Genomic DNA, 15010 nt, shown 5'->3' on the forward strand with positions numbered 1-15010 from the left:
AATTGAACCTTGGTCTCTGGCACTGTGAGGCAACAGTGCTAACTGCTGTGCCACTGTGCCGCCCATTCAGCTGTTCCCTGTAGCTCAAACACTCCAATCCGAGCAACATCCTTGCAAGTCTTTTCTGCATCCTTTCAAGTTCAACAACATCTTTCCCATGGCAGGGAGACCCATAGAAGTGAACGCACTATTCCAAAAGTGGCCTCACGAAAGTCCTGTACAGCTGCAACATGACTTCCCTTCTTTGATACTCGGTGCACTGACCAATTAATAGCAAGCATGCCAAACGCCGCCTTCATGTCTCTGTCAATCGCCTTAAGGTTCTTATATGCTTCTATAGATCATCTCCCATTCTGCTAAACTCCAATGAATGCAGTCCAAGCTAATCCTCAGTGGTTGAGTTCAAGTGACATTGTTAACATTATAAATGAAATCTACCATCAGTTGTGGTGAAGAGGAAGTTGGATTGGTGGTTTAAAACAATAAACAATGGACATCAGGAATGATTTTTTACTTTCAGGACTTGCAAAAGTCTTAACAGTGAAGAAATAATGGTATAACAATGCATGCCAAGCATTCACAGTTGCAGTTGATATGATTTTGGTTGTACCGAAAGTATTGGGATGAGAGTGGAATTCTATTGACTGCAATGAAACTGAATATCAGGCAACACTCGAATGCCTCCTGTTCTGAAACACTCAGGATGAATTCCTGCTTTGTTTAATTGTTTCATTGACATTCTGGCAATCTTGCTTCATCCAAACAAATCTGAAACACGTACAAAGCTATCACCTTTTCTGTTTGTGAAGAAGCAATTTGCACCTATTTTCCACCTTTCACGATCCTTACAGTAACTAAGTGTCTTTGAAACTGTTGTAGAAAAACAGCACATTTCTCACAATAGAACAGATTTGAACATCAAAAACATTTAATGGTCTGCACACTGCTCTGAGATGTCCTGAGGCTGCGAAAGCGATTACACTGATGCAAGCCAACCTTTCAAACATGCAAATTAATTTGTGCACAGCATTGGCCCACCAGTGCAATGGAATAAGTGAGTGGAGATGTTACTTCAGTGGTGGTCTGGGAAAACTCCCGTGCTCCTCTTTAGTTCATGGCATGGGTAACATTCCCTCTCAGCTGTGCTGCCACACTGCTTCTCTGAGGCTCTGTGAACTCCAGTTGTCAAGCCAATGTTGTCCCATTCTGAAGTCGCAGTGGAGAAGAATAAAATAAGAGAAAAGATACACACAAGAGGGCAAAATAAGTCTTAGTTTCCTGTCTCACATGAAAGACAGCAACATCCGCATCATAGCATCCCCTCAGTACTGCACAAGAAGTATCAGCTTCAATTTTGAGCTCGGGTCTTCAGAATGGAGCTTAAACCCATATCTTTCGATGTTCAAATCTGTTGGTTTCCTGAAAGCCAACAGTGCTGTCTGGTGAACCAAGGCTGATATTAATATTCCATGTAAACCCATTAATTTTTATCTCATTTTGAGTGTTGGGAAATGTAATTATACATAAAATTGATTTATTCATTCTGGTGAATGCATGCGCTTTGTAAATTGCTAATGTATTTTTTTAAAATTATGTAAAAATTACCTTATTTGAATATTTCACATCACAAATTTAAATACTACCAATAGACACAATTATTAATTTATGTTGTTAGCTCTGTAACGATAGTCCGCTTACATCCCATTCGTAACAGTGGCAATTGTCAGTATCTTTCGGCTAAGACTTCTTTGCAAGAGCAGGTGCAATGGCTTTATTGATGAATGACATGTTTTTGCAATTCAATGTCTATAATTATCCAAATTTTCAATGTACTCAGAATGATGAGAATGTGGGACTTGCTCCTGTAAGGAGGAGTTGAAGCAACCCAGGAGATATCAAACTGTTTTGGAAGGATATTATTAAACTGGAGAGGGTTCAGAATAGATTTGCCAGGTTGTTATCAGGAATGGAGGGTTTGGGTGCTAAGGAGAGGCTGGGTAGGCTCAGACATTTTTCACTGGAGCGTAGGAGGTTGAAGGGGATGACCTGATAAAGGTTTGTAGAATAATGAAGGGTATAGAAAAGGTGGATTTCAAGACTAGGTGGCATATCTTCTAAGATGAGAGGAGAAAGTTAAAAAAGGCACGAGGGACAATCTTTGTGCACCAAGAGTGGTCCGTATGTGTGGAATGAACTTCCAGAGGAAGTGATGGATGCAGGTACAGTTACAGTGTTTAAAAGGCATTTAGATAAGTACATGATTAAGAAGCATTTAGAGGGATATGAGCCACGTGCAGGCAGATGGGATTTGGAATTATGGTCGATATGGACTGGTTGGACTGAAAGGTCTATTTCTGTGTTGGTATGATTTTCTGACTATATAATCAAGATGTCAGGAGTTACTGTATGTGAGAAACAGTTTTAGAAGCAGCTCGGAGAAAGTTCACTTGATGAATTCCTCAGAAGAAAGGCTTGTCTTAGGAGGAAAGGTTGACAGTTTGAGACTGCATCCTTTGGAGTTTTGAATAATGGGAGGAATAATATAAGAATCTGAGGGAGTTGACAGGGTGGATGCTGAGAGATTGTTTTCCTGAATGAGAGATGCTAAAATGAGAGGAAACAGGTTACAAATGGAGGGGTTTCCCTTTAAGAGAGAAATAAGGGGATTTTCTTTTCCCTGGGAGTTCCCAGCCTGTGGAATTTTCTTCATCCGACAGCAGTGGAGGCAGTGTCATTGAATATTTTTGAAGCTGTCTAAGAGACACTCTTGATTGGTAAAGGATTCAGATGGTATAGTGGGTGAATATCGGAGTGCAGTTTGGTCCACAATCATATCAGCTGAGGCACAGCAGTCTGAAGGGGCTAAATATCCCACTTCTGCTCTTGATTCATAGTTTTATATGTATGTTCATTTGGCGGGAAGGGACCGAGGTGCTGCTGTGGAGTTAGGAGTTGGTAATCTTGTGTATATAGTGGATAAAGGGCTCAGAAGTACATACTCAAATGGGACATCCAGGCTGCATGTAGTGTGGTTCAGCAAAGGCACAGAATTACCACTGTACTCAGTAAGCATAAATATTTGATGTTGCATAAAATCCATACAATGTGAAAGCAACGAGTCCACATCAACCCTCTGAAGGACATCCCACGCAGGCTCATCCTCCTACCCTATTCCTGACACCTTGCATTTCCCATTTCGAACACACTCATCTCTGAACATTATGGGCAATTTATCATGGCCAGTCTACCTAACTTGTACATCATTGGACTGTGGGAGGAAACCAGAGTACCTGGCAGAGACCCAGGAAGACTCAGGGAGAATGTGCAAACTCCACACAGACAGTTGCCCATGAGTGGAATCGACCCTGGGTCTCTGGCACTGTAGGGCAACACTGCCAACCACTGAGCCACCGTGCGACCCAGCATCCAATTTGTGTGTCACAAAATTTTCAACATTCAGCTGCCTTTTTTGTCCATGCAACCTAATTCTTTTGTAGCTTCTCTCCACAAATACTACTGATCTTTAATAAATATTATAGGTTGAGGGTATCAGGATAATTTCTGACTACAAGGAGTCTCAAATAATTGCTCATGTTTATCTAGTGCTCTTAGCATAATGAAATATCTGGAGGCATATCACAAGAGCGTTGTGAAGTATAATTTAACACTTAACTCAGAAAAGTCAATATTAGAGCAGAGAACTAAAAGCTTGATGCGAGAGGTAGGTCCTTCAGAGCATACTAAAGGAAGAGAGTATTAGAGAGAGTTAGATAGGTTTGACAGTTTGTATTTCAAGACCAAAGCAGAAGCAGAAGCAGTGAAGGCATGTCCCCCCAATAAAATAAGAGATTCCTCTAAAGCTCAAAGCTAGACAAGTCCAGATATCCTGGAAGGTTGTAAGGCTGGAGGGGAGAATTGAAAATTGGGTTGAAAACTTTACATTGTTTGAGCAACAGCTCATGAAGGACAACGAGCACCGGAGTGGTGGGTGAATGGGATGGAACTGTGATGTGGAGGAAGGGCGAGATGAATCTATGGCTCTCTCTTAAAAAAATTATAAACAACTTTACAGACTAATATATACAACATTTTGCCAACAGTGAGGACGTTTATGATTCGCACAGTCTTGCAGATCAATTTTGGGAGAACTTATTTTCCTGGAAGGCTTTCATGGAGCTTCACCTGCTTTGGAGCTCATTGACTGGGTTGACATTTCTATCATTAAAGTGGTTTGTTAGCAGCTTGAGGAATGCTCATGGAGTAATCGAGAAATAGAGGGGGCACAATTTCAAAGTAAGGGCTCTTCAATGTAAGATGAAGACGAGGAGGAACCTCTTCTTTCAAAGGATTGTTCGTGTGCGGAATTGTCTTCCACAGAGAGTTTTGGAAGTTCTGTTATTGGATTGTACTCAAGTCTGACTTAGGCAAAATGTTTATTGACAAGGCAGTCAGGACTTAAGGAGAGAGATGAAAACTTGAAAGTTTGGATCGCCATCTGACCAACTATGTTTTTGCATGAAGAGGGGACTTGACTGGCTAAGTGGTCTACTCCTGATCCTAACTTTTATATTTTTATGTGTGAGGAGACAGATATTGTCCCCAGCAACTGATGTGTGTATCACAAAATGTGCCATTTTTTTGTCCATTAACCAAATTCTTTTGAAGATTCTCTCCACAAATAAGGATAAGTCTGGATCTTTATTTAAATATAATCTTCCGACCACCAGTTGTCAGTTGACTCTTGAACCTCTTGTCTGATAGTTTCCACAGAATTAAACTCGAAGCCCTTCTACATTTCCATTTGTTAGTATTTGTTCATGGAATGTGAGCAGTGCTGGTTCGGCCAGCATTTATTGCAAATCCCTATTTGTCCTTAACAGGGTAGTGATGAGCTACCTTCCTGAATTGCTACAGTTTGGGAGGTGTACAAGTACCCACAGTGCAAATAGGATGGGAGTTCAGGATTTTGACCCAGCGGCCGTGGAGGAACAACGATGAGGATAGTGAATGGCTTGAACAGAAACTTTCAAGCAGGGGTGATCCCATGCATCTACTGCCGTTGTCCCTCTCATTGGTGGAGGTTATGGGTTTGGAATGTGCCGTTGAAGAGCCAATAAAGTGTGGCACTGTCCGATGACCAGGACAGTCAACGTTTCAGGCAGGGCCCTTCATCAGGACTGATGAAGGGTCCTGCCCTAAACATCGACTCTCCTGCTCCTGGGATGCTGTCTGACCTGCTGTGCTTTTCCCAGTGCCACACCTTATCGACTCTGACTCTTCAGCATCTGCAGTCCTCACTGTCTCCAGAAGGGCTTTTGTCCGAAACGTTGATTTTACTGCTCCTCGGATGCTGCCTGAACTGCTGTGCTCTTCCAGCACCGCTCATCCAGAATCTGGTTTCCAGCATCTGCAGTCATTGTTTTTACCTTGCCACAGAAGGAGACCGTGAATTACTCTGTTTTGCTTGGTTGTTACATTTCATGGCAATACAGCATCACTTTGCTTTCAGGTGTGTTATTCAGGCATTTGATCATCAAAAACATCTTCACTATATGCCCTTGCAGTTGAATCTTCAATGTCATTAAATTCTCTCCCATCCTTCAGGTCCAGGGCTGCAGCAGAAGAAAAATAACCTGTTCTACTCTTGTTAATGTCAATGTATATGTTTCGTATTACATATTTTCCTCAGGGAGTCTGATTCTGGCTTCTGTCTCCAGCAGGAATTTGCCTTTTCCCATATCTGGTGCAGGAACCAGCAGCCCCTGCCGTGTGCCTTTAGAGTGGAAAGATTCAACTCAGCTACCACACACTTCTCCTGCAAGATCTGCATCCGGCAGCTGAAAGGCGATGAGCAGATCTTTCACCTCAGCACCTCCATCCTTGAGGTAAACCTCATAACAACATTTTCCCAGTGAACATAGATTTCAGGCTGGACTTGATTCATTGTGGTAGCCAAGTTACAGAAGTAGTCCTGAGAAGGTGCCAGTGATTCCAGGTGTAGCTTACTGTACCTCAGGGCCAAATGTTCCAGGTTCGAGTCCGAGGCCCTGAAACCTGACGACAAAGGAAACTGAGTTCATTACGTGGCCACGTGGGCTCAGCATCAACCTGCAAATCCTTTCAACAAAAGCGATTGACTGGCAGTAGAAAGGGGAGTACCTCCTGGTTGACTGCATGAAGGAAAGAAGCTGGCACCTCAACCATCACCACCCATAGCTCCAGGTGACAAAGTACAAACTAAAGTGCATGTTGCCACAGCAACTTGGATTCACTGGGTGAATTTTAACACACTCACTATCAGTGCAATGGAGATGGAGGCCGGTTGGCCCATCAAATTACTTTCAAAGATAATCGCTAGCCTTACTCCCTGCTACTTTTCTCTCTAAAATACTTATTTGTCACTCCATTGGAAGTTACAATCGAATTGGTCTCAACTGACTGTGACAGGCAGCAGAATAGAAATCCTAATCCTTTATTGCATCAGCTTTTTTCACCTGTCACCTCTGGTGCTTCTGCAAGTTGTCTAAAATCTGTGTTCTCTCCTGATCAATCCTACAACCACTGGGGTCAATTCTTTCATATTTCCTGGGCCGATGTCTGTCGTGGTTTTAAACAAACCTGTCAGGCAGAGAAGATACGTCTCCTTAGGTTGACAGTTTGTCTTGATTTATTATGTGTCTGATCCATCATGTTCTGACCTTTTTCTACCAGGTACCTCCTCAGGAGATAACTTCCAGCCTCAAAGCTTTGGCTCTTGAGCCAATTTCAAGCCCAGCTGGCTTCCACTGTTGAATGTGGCTGCTCCCAATTCAATCTGTAAAGGAAGAAATCTTTCCCGGATTCTGTCCCTACTTGAAGTTAATACCATTCGAAGATACCTGGTACAGGGAAACATCCTAATGAAATTGTGGGATAGGTTTTCAACCATTCAACACAAGATTGGTGTTGCAGGTTTTCTGCTAATTATATGAAAGACACAACTTGATTGTTTTATATCCAGCAACAAGGTTAAAGTCTACCCTGGTGCAATGCATACAGCTTTAGCTATCAGCATGCTACAACCTTGGAAAGGTCACAGAGAATGTTTTCTATCATTGTACCTGGTGCCAAGGATGAAGGAGTTCAGTTCGCTGGAGAATTCATGTGAGCAGCTGAGGAGTTGTTCATATTCTCAAAGGGTTTTTGGAAGGGTAAACAAGGAGAAAATGTTTTCAGTGGCTGAAGCGTCGAAAGCTTGAGGATGTAGATGGAAGATAATTGACGCAGGAGCCCAGAGGCATGAGGGGGAGAGTCACTTCACAGCGTATGGTGCAGCCTGGAACATGCTACCTGAAAATGTGGTGGAAATAGGCACAACAATAACTTCCAAAAAGAGTTTGTATCAGTCCTTGAAAGGAAAGATCTTGCAGGATGACGGTGTGAGGACAGAGAATTGGGGTTCATTGTAAAGGTCTTTTAAACAACCTGCCACAGGCATGATGGGCTGAATGGCCCACTTCCTGTGCTGTACCATTCTGTGAAATATGCATTTTTATTTCAGGGCGAGGTATACTTTTTCATATTCCTTACAAGAAGTTCTTTCAGGTTTTACTTTGTTTTTTATTGCAAAGCATGCTGTGAAGGAGTCCACAATTTCAGATCCTTTGCTCACAAGGTGAAATAATCCCAGTTGTGATTGTGCATGAGGTCAAGTACATGATGACTAATTCTTCTGAATCTCAGCTACACTGATTCTGCATCGTGACCCTTCCCTTCGACCTTGACAGGAGCTGCCTGACAGATTCGATCAGACTTGCATATGGATTAACTCAGGTTCTGCAGTGTCAGATATTTCTGCCAACATAGATCCAGATGCTCTGTGAAAATTTTCCATTTGCAGAGGATGATGTGTGTCCAGTGGTTAAATGAAGCTCAGCTCTTTCCAATATAGCCTCCTTCAGCCACACACTCACCAATATATCGGCAATCCTCAGCTGTGCTTAATGAACATTTTATCAGAATACACATTCCACAATTGGTGTTTTCCAAACTAATGCATTATAAATGATCTTTCATAAACTTTATGAACAGGGTATTGCTGGTAAGACCAACCACATATCTACCCAGCAACAAAATTGTCTACTTCCAGTTCCGTAATGTCACTTGTTTCTGCTCTACCTCAGACTGTATATCATAGAATCCCTACAATGTGGAAACAGGCTATTTGGCCCAACAAGTCCACACCGACCCTCGAAGAGTATCCCACCCAGACCACTCCCATTCTTACTCCCACTCCCATATTACCCTATATTTCCCCTGACTAATGCATCTAGCCTACACATCCCTGAACAATATGGGCAATTTAGCATGGCTAATTCACCTAACCTGCACGTCTTTGGATTGTGGGAGGAAACCGGAGCACCCAGAGGAAACCCACACAGACACGGGACAATGTTCAAACTCCATACAGATAGTCGCCCGAGGCTGGAATCAAACCCAGGTCCCTGGTGCTGTGAGGCAGCAGTGCTAACCACTGAGCCACCCCAACAGATGACCAAAGCCCAGACCTGAAATGCCTTCTAATCTTTTAGTTCTGGTACTCACACACAGATCCTCCAAAGAGCGACCCATCCCACCCCTGTAACTCTGCATTTGTCATGGCTACTCCACCTAACCTGCACGTCTTTGGACTGTGGGAGGAAACTAGAGCACCTGGATAGACAAGGGGAGAATGTGCAAACTCCAGCCAGACAGCCGCCTGAGGGTGGAATCAAACCCAAGGCATCTGTGCTAACCACTAACCCACTGTGCCACTCTGCTGATATCCTAATGCATTTTATTTCCAGAAGGGTTCCAGAGTTGGATGATCAGCCGTGATCATAATGAACAGGGGAACAGCTCGAAGGGATGAATGGTGTTCTCCTGCACCTATTTTCTATGTTTCTATGGTTGGAGTATTTCAATGCTCTCCTGACCGGCATTCCTACTTTTCATAAACTTGAGCTTATCTAAATTTCTGGAGTCAGTCATCGGAACTTGCAGCAATGATGTGGAGATGCCGGTGTTAGATTGGCTTGGACAAAGTCAGAAGTCACACGACACCAGCTTATCGTCCATCAGGCTTACTTGAAATCACAAGCTTTTGGAGCACTGCCGATTCGCCAGGTGACCACCTGGAGCACCGCGCTGAAAGCTTATGATTTCAAATAAACCTGTTGGACTATAACCTGGTGTCATGTCATTTTGAACTTAGAGCAAGTCCAGATAACCCATCATCTCATGTTCACTGACTTCTCATTGGCTCCTCATATAGCAACTGCTCAGTTTTAAAATCCTCTTCCTCCCTCAATTTCAAATTTCTCCACCCCAACCCGTCCCTGTCTCCCTGATTTCTTCCAGCTGCAATTTCTCTAAGATCAGTGTGGAACTCCAATTCTGGCCTTGTCGTCATTTCCAGTTTTAGGTAATCCATAATAGTACCACTGCATTCAGCTGTCCAGGCCCAAGGTTCCAGACTGACCTCCCTAAGGCTGTCTGCCTCTCTCTGTACCTCCCCTTACGCATATTTTGAAACCTATCATATGGACTCATCTTTCTGTCATCTGTGTCAATGTTTCCAAACCAAATCTAAGATGCTTCTGATAGAGTCATAAAGATGTACAGCACAGAAACAGACTTCTCAGTCCAACTCGTCCATACTGACTAGATATCCTTGTTACAACACGGGGTAAACCCTTCTGCTAATTTAAATGAGCAACACAGAAAAGATTCACCCTGTGCTGTAATCTGTTAAAATTCAAGAGGCAAAGAACTATCTCAAGAGTCACTATTTAAAGTAAAAATTACCAACTTTTAAAAAAATCGAACAGAGAATAATTAACTGGCAACTATTTGCAACTCCTTTCTCTAAACCTATCTATTACCTTCCCCTCTATAATACTGGTCCGATAAAAAATCCCGATTACGATTTACAAAAAATAGAATCACTTTTCAAAACCAGCTTTGCCGAATATCCTCTGTATGTTTTCCTCTGTCTTCTCTTCTTCTTTGGGATTCTGCTTCCCAGCTCTTTGATGGATAAAGGTACCTTTAAGAGAGCAGATCTTTCAGCAAGCAGCCTCTCCAGTTGTTGGTGCTGGCTGCTCTTTGCTGCACTGGGTAACTGTTCAGAATGTCTGATATTTATACACCAAAACATCAGATCATTTCATTGGTTTTAAAATTACCAAAATACTAAATTCAACTTGATTGGATTTTGGTAACTTGGGGCATAATTTGAACTGATTGGCCAAATCGAAATTTGTTATTGTATTCTGGAAACATAGCTCTTAGCTGTTTGACCAAATGTCACATTGTTACCCTGTTCCAGACTCTCTGTGCATCTCTAAGTCCTTGCTAGCTTTTCAACTCTCTTATAGGTATATTACCCCTACATCTTCATAACATCCCAAATTAATCTAGTCCCATTTGCCAGCATTTAGCCTATATCACTGTAAATCCTTCCAAATCATAAGCCCTTCTGGATCCCTTTTAAATGTCTTAATTGTACCAACCTCCACCTCCTCCTCTGTCAGCTCATTCCATACATGCACCACTTTCTGGATGAAAACGTTACCCCTCAGGTCCCTTTTAAATCTTTTCGCTCTCACCTTTGCCTTCTAGTTTTGGACTCCCCAACCTTGGCATAAAGACCTTGCTTATTTCACTTATTCATGCCCCTCTTGATTTTATAAACTTCTACAATGGTACCATTCAGCCTCTGACATTCCAGGGGAAATAGCATGATGGAACCCTGAAATACAACAGAGAATTCTCCAAGTACTTAGCATGTCAGTTAGCACGTTTGGAGAGAAACATAGTTGATATTCAGCAGGAAAAAAGAAATCCCCTGCTTAACGTGTAAAATACCTGAAAATCTCCCTTTATAGTTATTCTTTAATCTGTACATTAAGTGGACGCTTTGTTCTCCAATGATACTGAGCTCCTTTTGCCTTTCCCAGCCAGATAATTTATAATTACTGAATGGACTTGCACAATGTGTATTGTGATGAAATTCCTCCCTCAAGCCAAACATATGTGAAACTTCCAACTTCCAACCTTGAGGCTTCCCACTTATATTTTGTGTGATGAATAATGAACTGCTGCTTTCTTTCTCTTATAGAGTCAGAGTCGCACAGCATGGAAACAGACCCTTCGGTCCAACCAGTCCATTGCCAACTATAATCCCAAACTAAACTAATCCCAAACTGAACGAATCCAAAACTAAACTAATCCAAAACTAAACTAATCCCACCTGCCTGTGCAACAAACAAACATTTTTCATTCATGTACTGATCTGAATGTCTTTCAAACAGTGTAACTGCACCCGTATCTACCGCTTCCTTTGGAAGTTCATTCCACACACAAACCACCCTCTGTGGGAATAAATTGCCACCATGTCTTGTTAAAATTTTTCTTCTCTCACCTTGAAAATATGCCCTCTCGACTTGAAATCCTCACCCAAGGGAAAGCACACTTGCCATTCACCTTATTTATCTGCACCCCCCATGCTCCAGTGGAAAATAAACACTCAATCTATCCAGCCTATTCTTATAACTCAAAGCCTCCATTCCCAGCAACATCCCAGTAAGTCTCTTCTGAATCCTCTCCAGTTTAATAATAACACTGTGATTACAGGGTGACCAGAACTGAACACAGGACTCAGAAAAAGCTTTCTTTCTCTTGGATTCCTTCACACTAAGCCTGTCTGTGACATTCACTGAATCATAGAATCTCTGCAGTGCAGATAGAGGCCATTCAGCCCATTAAGAGTGCACTGATCCTCTTAAAAAACATCCCACACTATCCTCACATTAATGACTAACCCATCTAGCCTGCACATGCCTGGACATCATGAGGCAATTTAACATGGCCAATCCATTTAACCTGCATGTCTTTGGACTGTGTGAGAAAGCCAGAGCACCCAGAGGAAACCCACACAGAGACATGGAGAGAATATGCAAACTCTACACAGACAGTCACCCAAGGCTGGTATCAAACCTGGGTCCCAGGCACTGCGAGACAGCAGTGCTGGCCACTGGTTCACCCTTATAAAAAGGGAAGTTCACAAGGTTATTTTGCAATGGCTTGCTGTGTACATTTCCCCAGTTTATGCCAACACGAATCTCATAAGTCTTGTATCTGCAGGGATGTGTGAATTAGTTATCCTCCAGAACCCTGTTCTCAATTTCATTTTATTTGGAATTAAATCGACAGTTTAAAGTGTAACCATTCCCAAATTCTGACATTCTTTGCACCTCGTTGTCAGTTGGAAAGAGTTAATCCAACATCAGCACAGCCGCTTGGGGCATTATTTGTAGGTACATCTTCCATTTTGTTACTTATCAACCATAGATCCCTCCCACCTTCTAAAGTTTTAATCAACCACACCACCGAGAGAATTCAAAACAGGTCATGTGATCGCTCGCATTCAACTATTGTCCCCTAATTTACTGACACAGTTCCAAAACATAACAACCTGATAAAATCTTGCATTTGTCACAAAGGATCATTAACTCAAAATGTTAATATCTCCTTAAATGGCTTGGTGTCACATTACTTTTTCATCACACTGTTGTACATCTTGGGATGTTCTCCTCCGTAAAAGGTGACATTTAAATGCAAGTTATAACTAATCCCAAGTCTCCCATTGCTGATACAAAAGAGTTACTTCAGAGGATGGTTCCGAATCAAACACACAGGGAGCAGAATGGATCAATTACAGTTTCATGGTGAACAAGTGTTGAGCAATCCAATTTTGTGTGTGTTGTTGTTTCGAGATTTTATTTCCCACTCAACGCGAGTTCTAAAATTGTCATTTAAATTCACATTACCAAATTACTATTCAAATCTATGGATCTCTGGTCCAGTGTCAAGTCAACAATGAGACTGTACTCTTCAAGAATCATGATGGGATGGACACGTTTCCCTGGGGAGCCATGTCCCGGACAGCCAACATACTGAGAAAAGAACATTTGTCGTCAGGATTGCAGAAGACTCTTGGATTCACCGACATTCCTTTCTCAAGAGAAACTCCACTCGTTTCTGTAACAATGTGCCTTTTTTGTGACCTTCCTTGGGGGGAGTTTATACAGATGTCATTGATAGTTGCCATAATCCGAGTTGAAGAAGCGTAAACACTTCCCTCTCACTTGACTGGAGTTCCACAAGGAGACAAGCTTTGATGTTGCCATCTGCACAGTCTCTTCATCATGAAATGTGTTGCCGAAGTCTAATAATCATCAGTAGTAAAAACAATAGAAAGTCTCTATGAGACGTATCTACTGGAGCATTTTTAGAAGGGATCAAATTGATTATTTTCTTCCTTCCTTTGAGGAGCCTTCATAAGCACAATTGGAAATCATTTTTAAAATGCTCGACATTCTCCAATCTCTTTTGCATCAGCTTAATGCTTAAATCTTCCAGTAAGGATATGGCTTGAGAATTTATTGGAATGAGATATTCTTGTGAGATTTGGAACCAAGAGTGCATGAATGAAATCAGAGTATCCTGTCAACCTCATTGCAACTAGTGTGTGTCTATGAGCTGATTGGAAGTGGTTCTGGCTAGAGGGACACGAGACAAATTTGGTACAATGCGGCATTCCCAACATCTTTCAGTCACCTGTACTTACTTTATTCTCAAGGATTGTTTGAGGTCTTAATGAACGCTTTATGCATATAGGTATTTCTCAAAGAATACATTACCAGGAAGATTGTCCTGCACCATATTTCTGCAGTCACATTGAGAGAGGGAGTAGCCTCCAGGTTTCCTGTGGGAAAAATTTGCAGTCAGTTTAAAAGTTGCCTTAATCATAATTTGACAGTTCTTTGGACTTGGAGATGAACTTTAAATGTACTCTATCTGCTCTTACAGGATGAGAGAGAAGCTGTTCACTTCTGTGCACAAGCAGCAAGTGATGTGGCCACGTTAGCAGGTGCCAAAGCATTTAAGATCCCATATTCCATCAGACAGAAGATCTGTACCACCTTTGATGTTCCCAGTGCTTCAGGCAAAGACTGGCGACTCTTAGCACAAAAACTCCACATAGACAGGTGAGTCGAACCAAAGCAAATTAACCAGGTGAACTAGTGATTTGTCTCCTTTCCAAAGGTTTTCATTGGTTTTCATTGAGGTCAAGTTTGCTTAATCTTGCCTGGAAAAAGAACGGAGTATTCAGAGTGTCATGACGAAGTCTGTATACAGCAGCCATATCACAGCATGCCAGGACCCAGATAAGTCCATCAGAGAAAGGCACTCACAAAGGCCTAGGTTTTATTGCTGTCAGCTACTGGTGTAGAATGACCTTGGGTGGAACATTTTAAGAACCAGAGTGTGCACTGTCTCTCTGGTCATATGAATTGACATGCTTTTACCGCATGGCAACTAAAGAAGGTTGCACCAAACCGTTTGCAGTGTTGCAACAATATCTGGCCACACAGCCTCACCTGATCTGTCAAATTTCAGCTCTTTTTCAACCGAGATATTAAACTCTGGCAGGCCATTCTAGTATGGAGGCATCATTGTCCACCTTGATCATGCCCTAGCCAGCAGACGACTGTACTTAGTCCCAGCTTATACCATGAAATGAGTTCTTCTGTAGTGCAGTGACAATGTCCCTACCTCTGGGCCACAAGTCCAGATTCAAGTCCCAACTGCCCCATTGGTGTTTCACAATGTGTCTGGGTAGTCTGATTAAAAATATGTGTGTATGTAGGTAAGGTAGGATCATTAAGCAAAGGTCATTAAGCCTGTCAATTTTTGTATAATGTGACAGATTGTAGGGATCTCAGTCCCCTCATATGTGAGATTTCTGAAGAGACCTTAAGAAATAATGTTGTTGTGGTTCTGTTCGCCGAGCTGGGAATTTGTCTTGCAAACGTTTTGTCCCCTGTCTAGGTGACAAAATTAAGAAATAATTTTGTTTTTGGATAGTACAACAGAATGAGAGAAATTGGAAGCAAGCATCCACTGTCCATTTCTCCTCGTTGTC

At 42.1% G+C, this 15010-nt stretch overlaps 1 protein-coding gene across 3 annotated transcripts in view; it reads left to right on the forward strand.

The window, feature by feature from the left end:
* The window catches only part of LOC140459648 (netrin receptor UNC5D-like), a 453166-nt gene that overhangs the window by 435820 nt on the left and 2336 nt on the right, over window positions 1–15010 (forward strand). For 2 of the 3 annotated variants that reach the window (XM_072553978.1, XM_072553980.1), the window contains exons 15-16: window positions 5718–5885; window positions 13894–14072. In XM_072553978.1, coding sequence (XP_072410079.1) covers window positions 5718–5885; window positions 13894–14072 — 347 coding nt within the window. The remainder of the gene's footprint in view (window positions 1–5717; window positions 5886–13893; window positions 14073–15010) is intronic. The other variant, XM_072553979.1, reaches the window with a different exon arrangement.

The sequence above is a fragment of the Chiloscyllium punctatum genome, chromosome 35 (assembly GCF_047496795.1).
Source record: "Chiloscyllium punctatum isolate Juve2018m chromosome 35, sChiPun1.3, whole genome shotgun sequence".
NCBI classification, from domain to species: domain Eukaryota; kingdom Metazoa; phylum Chordata; class Chondrichthyes; order Orectolobiformes; family Hemiscylliidae; genus Chiloscyllium; species Chiloscyllium punctatum.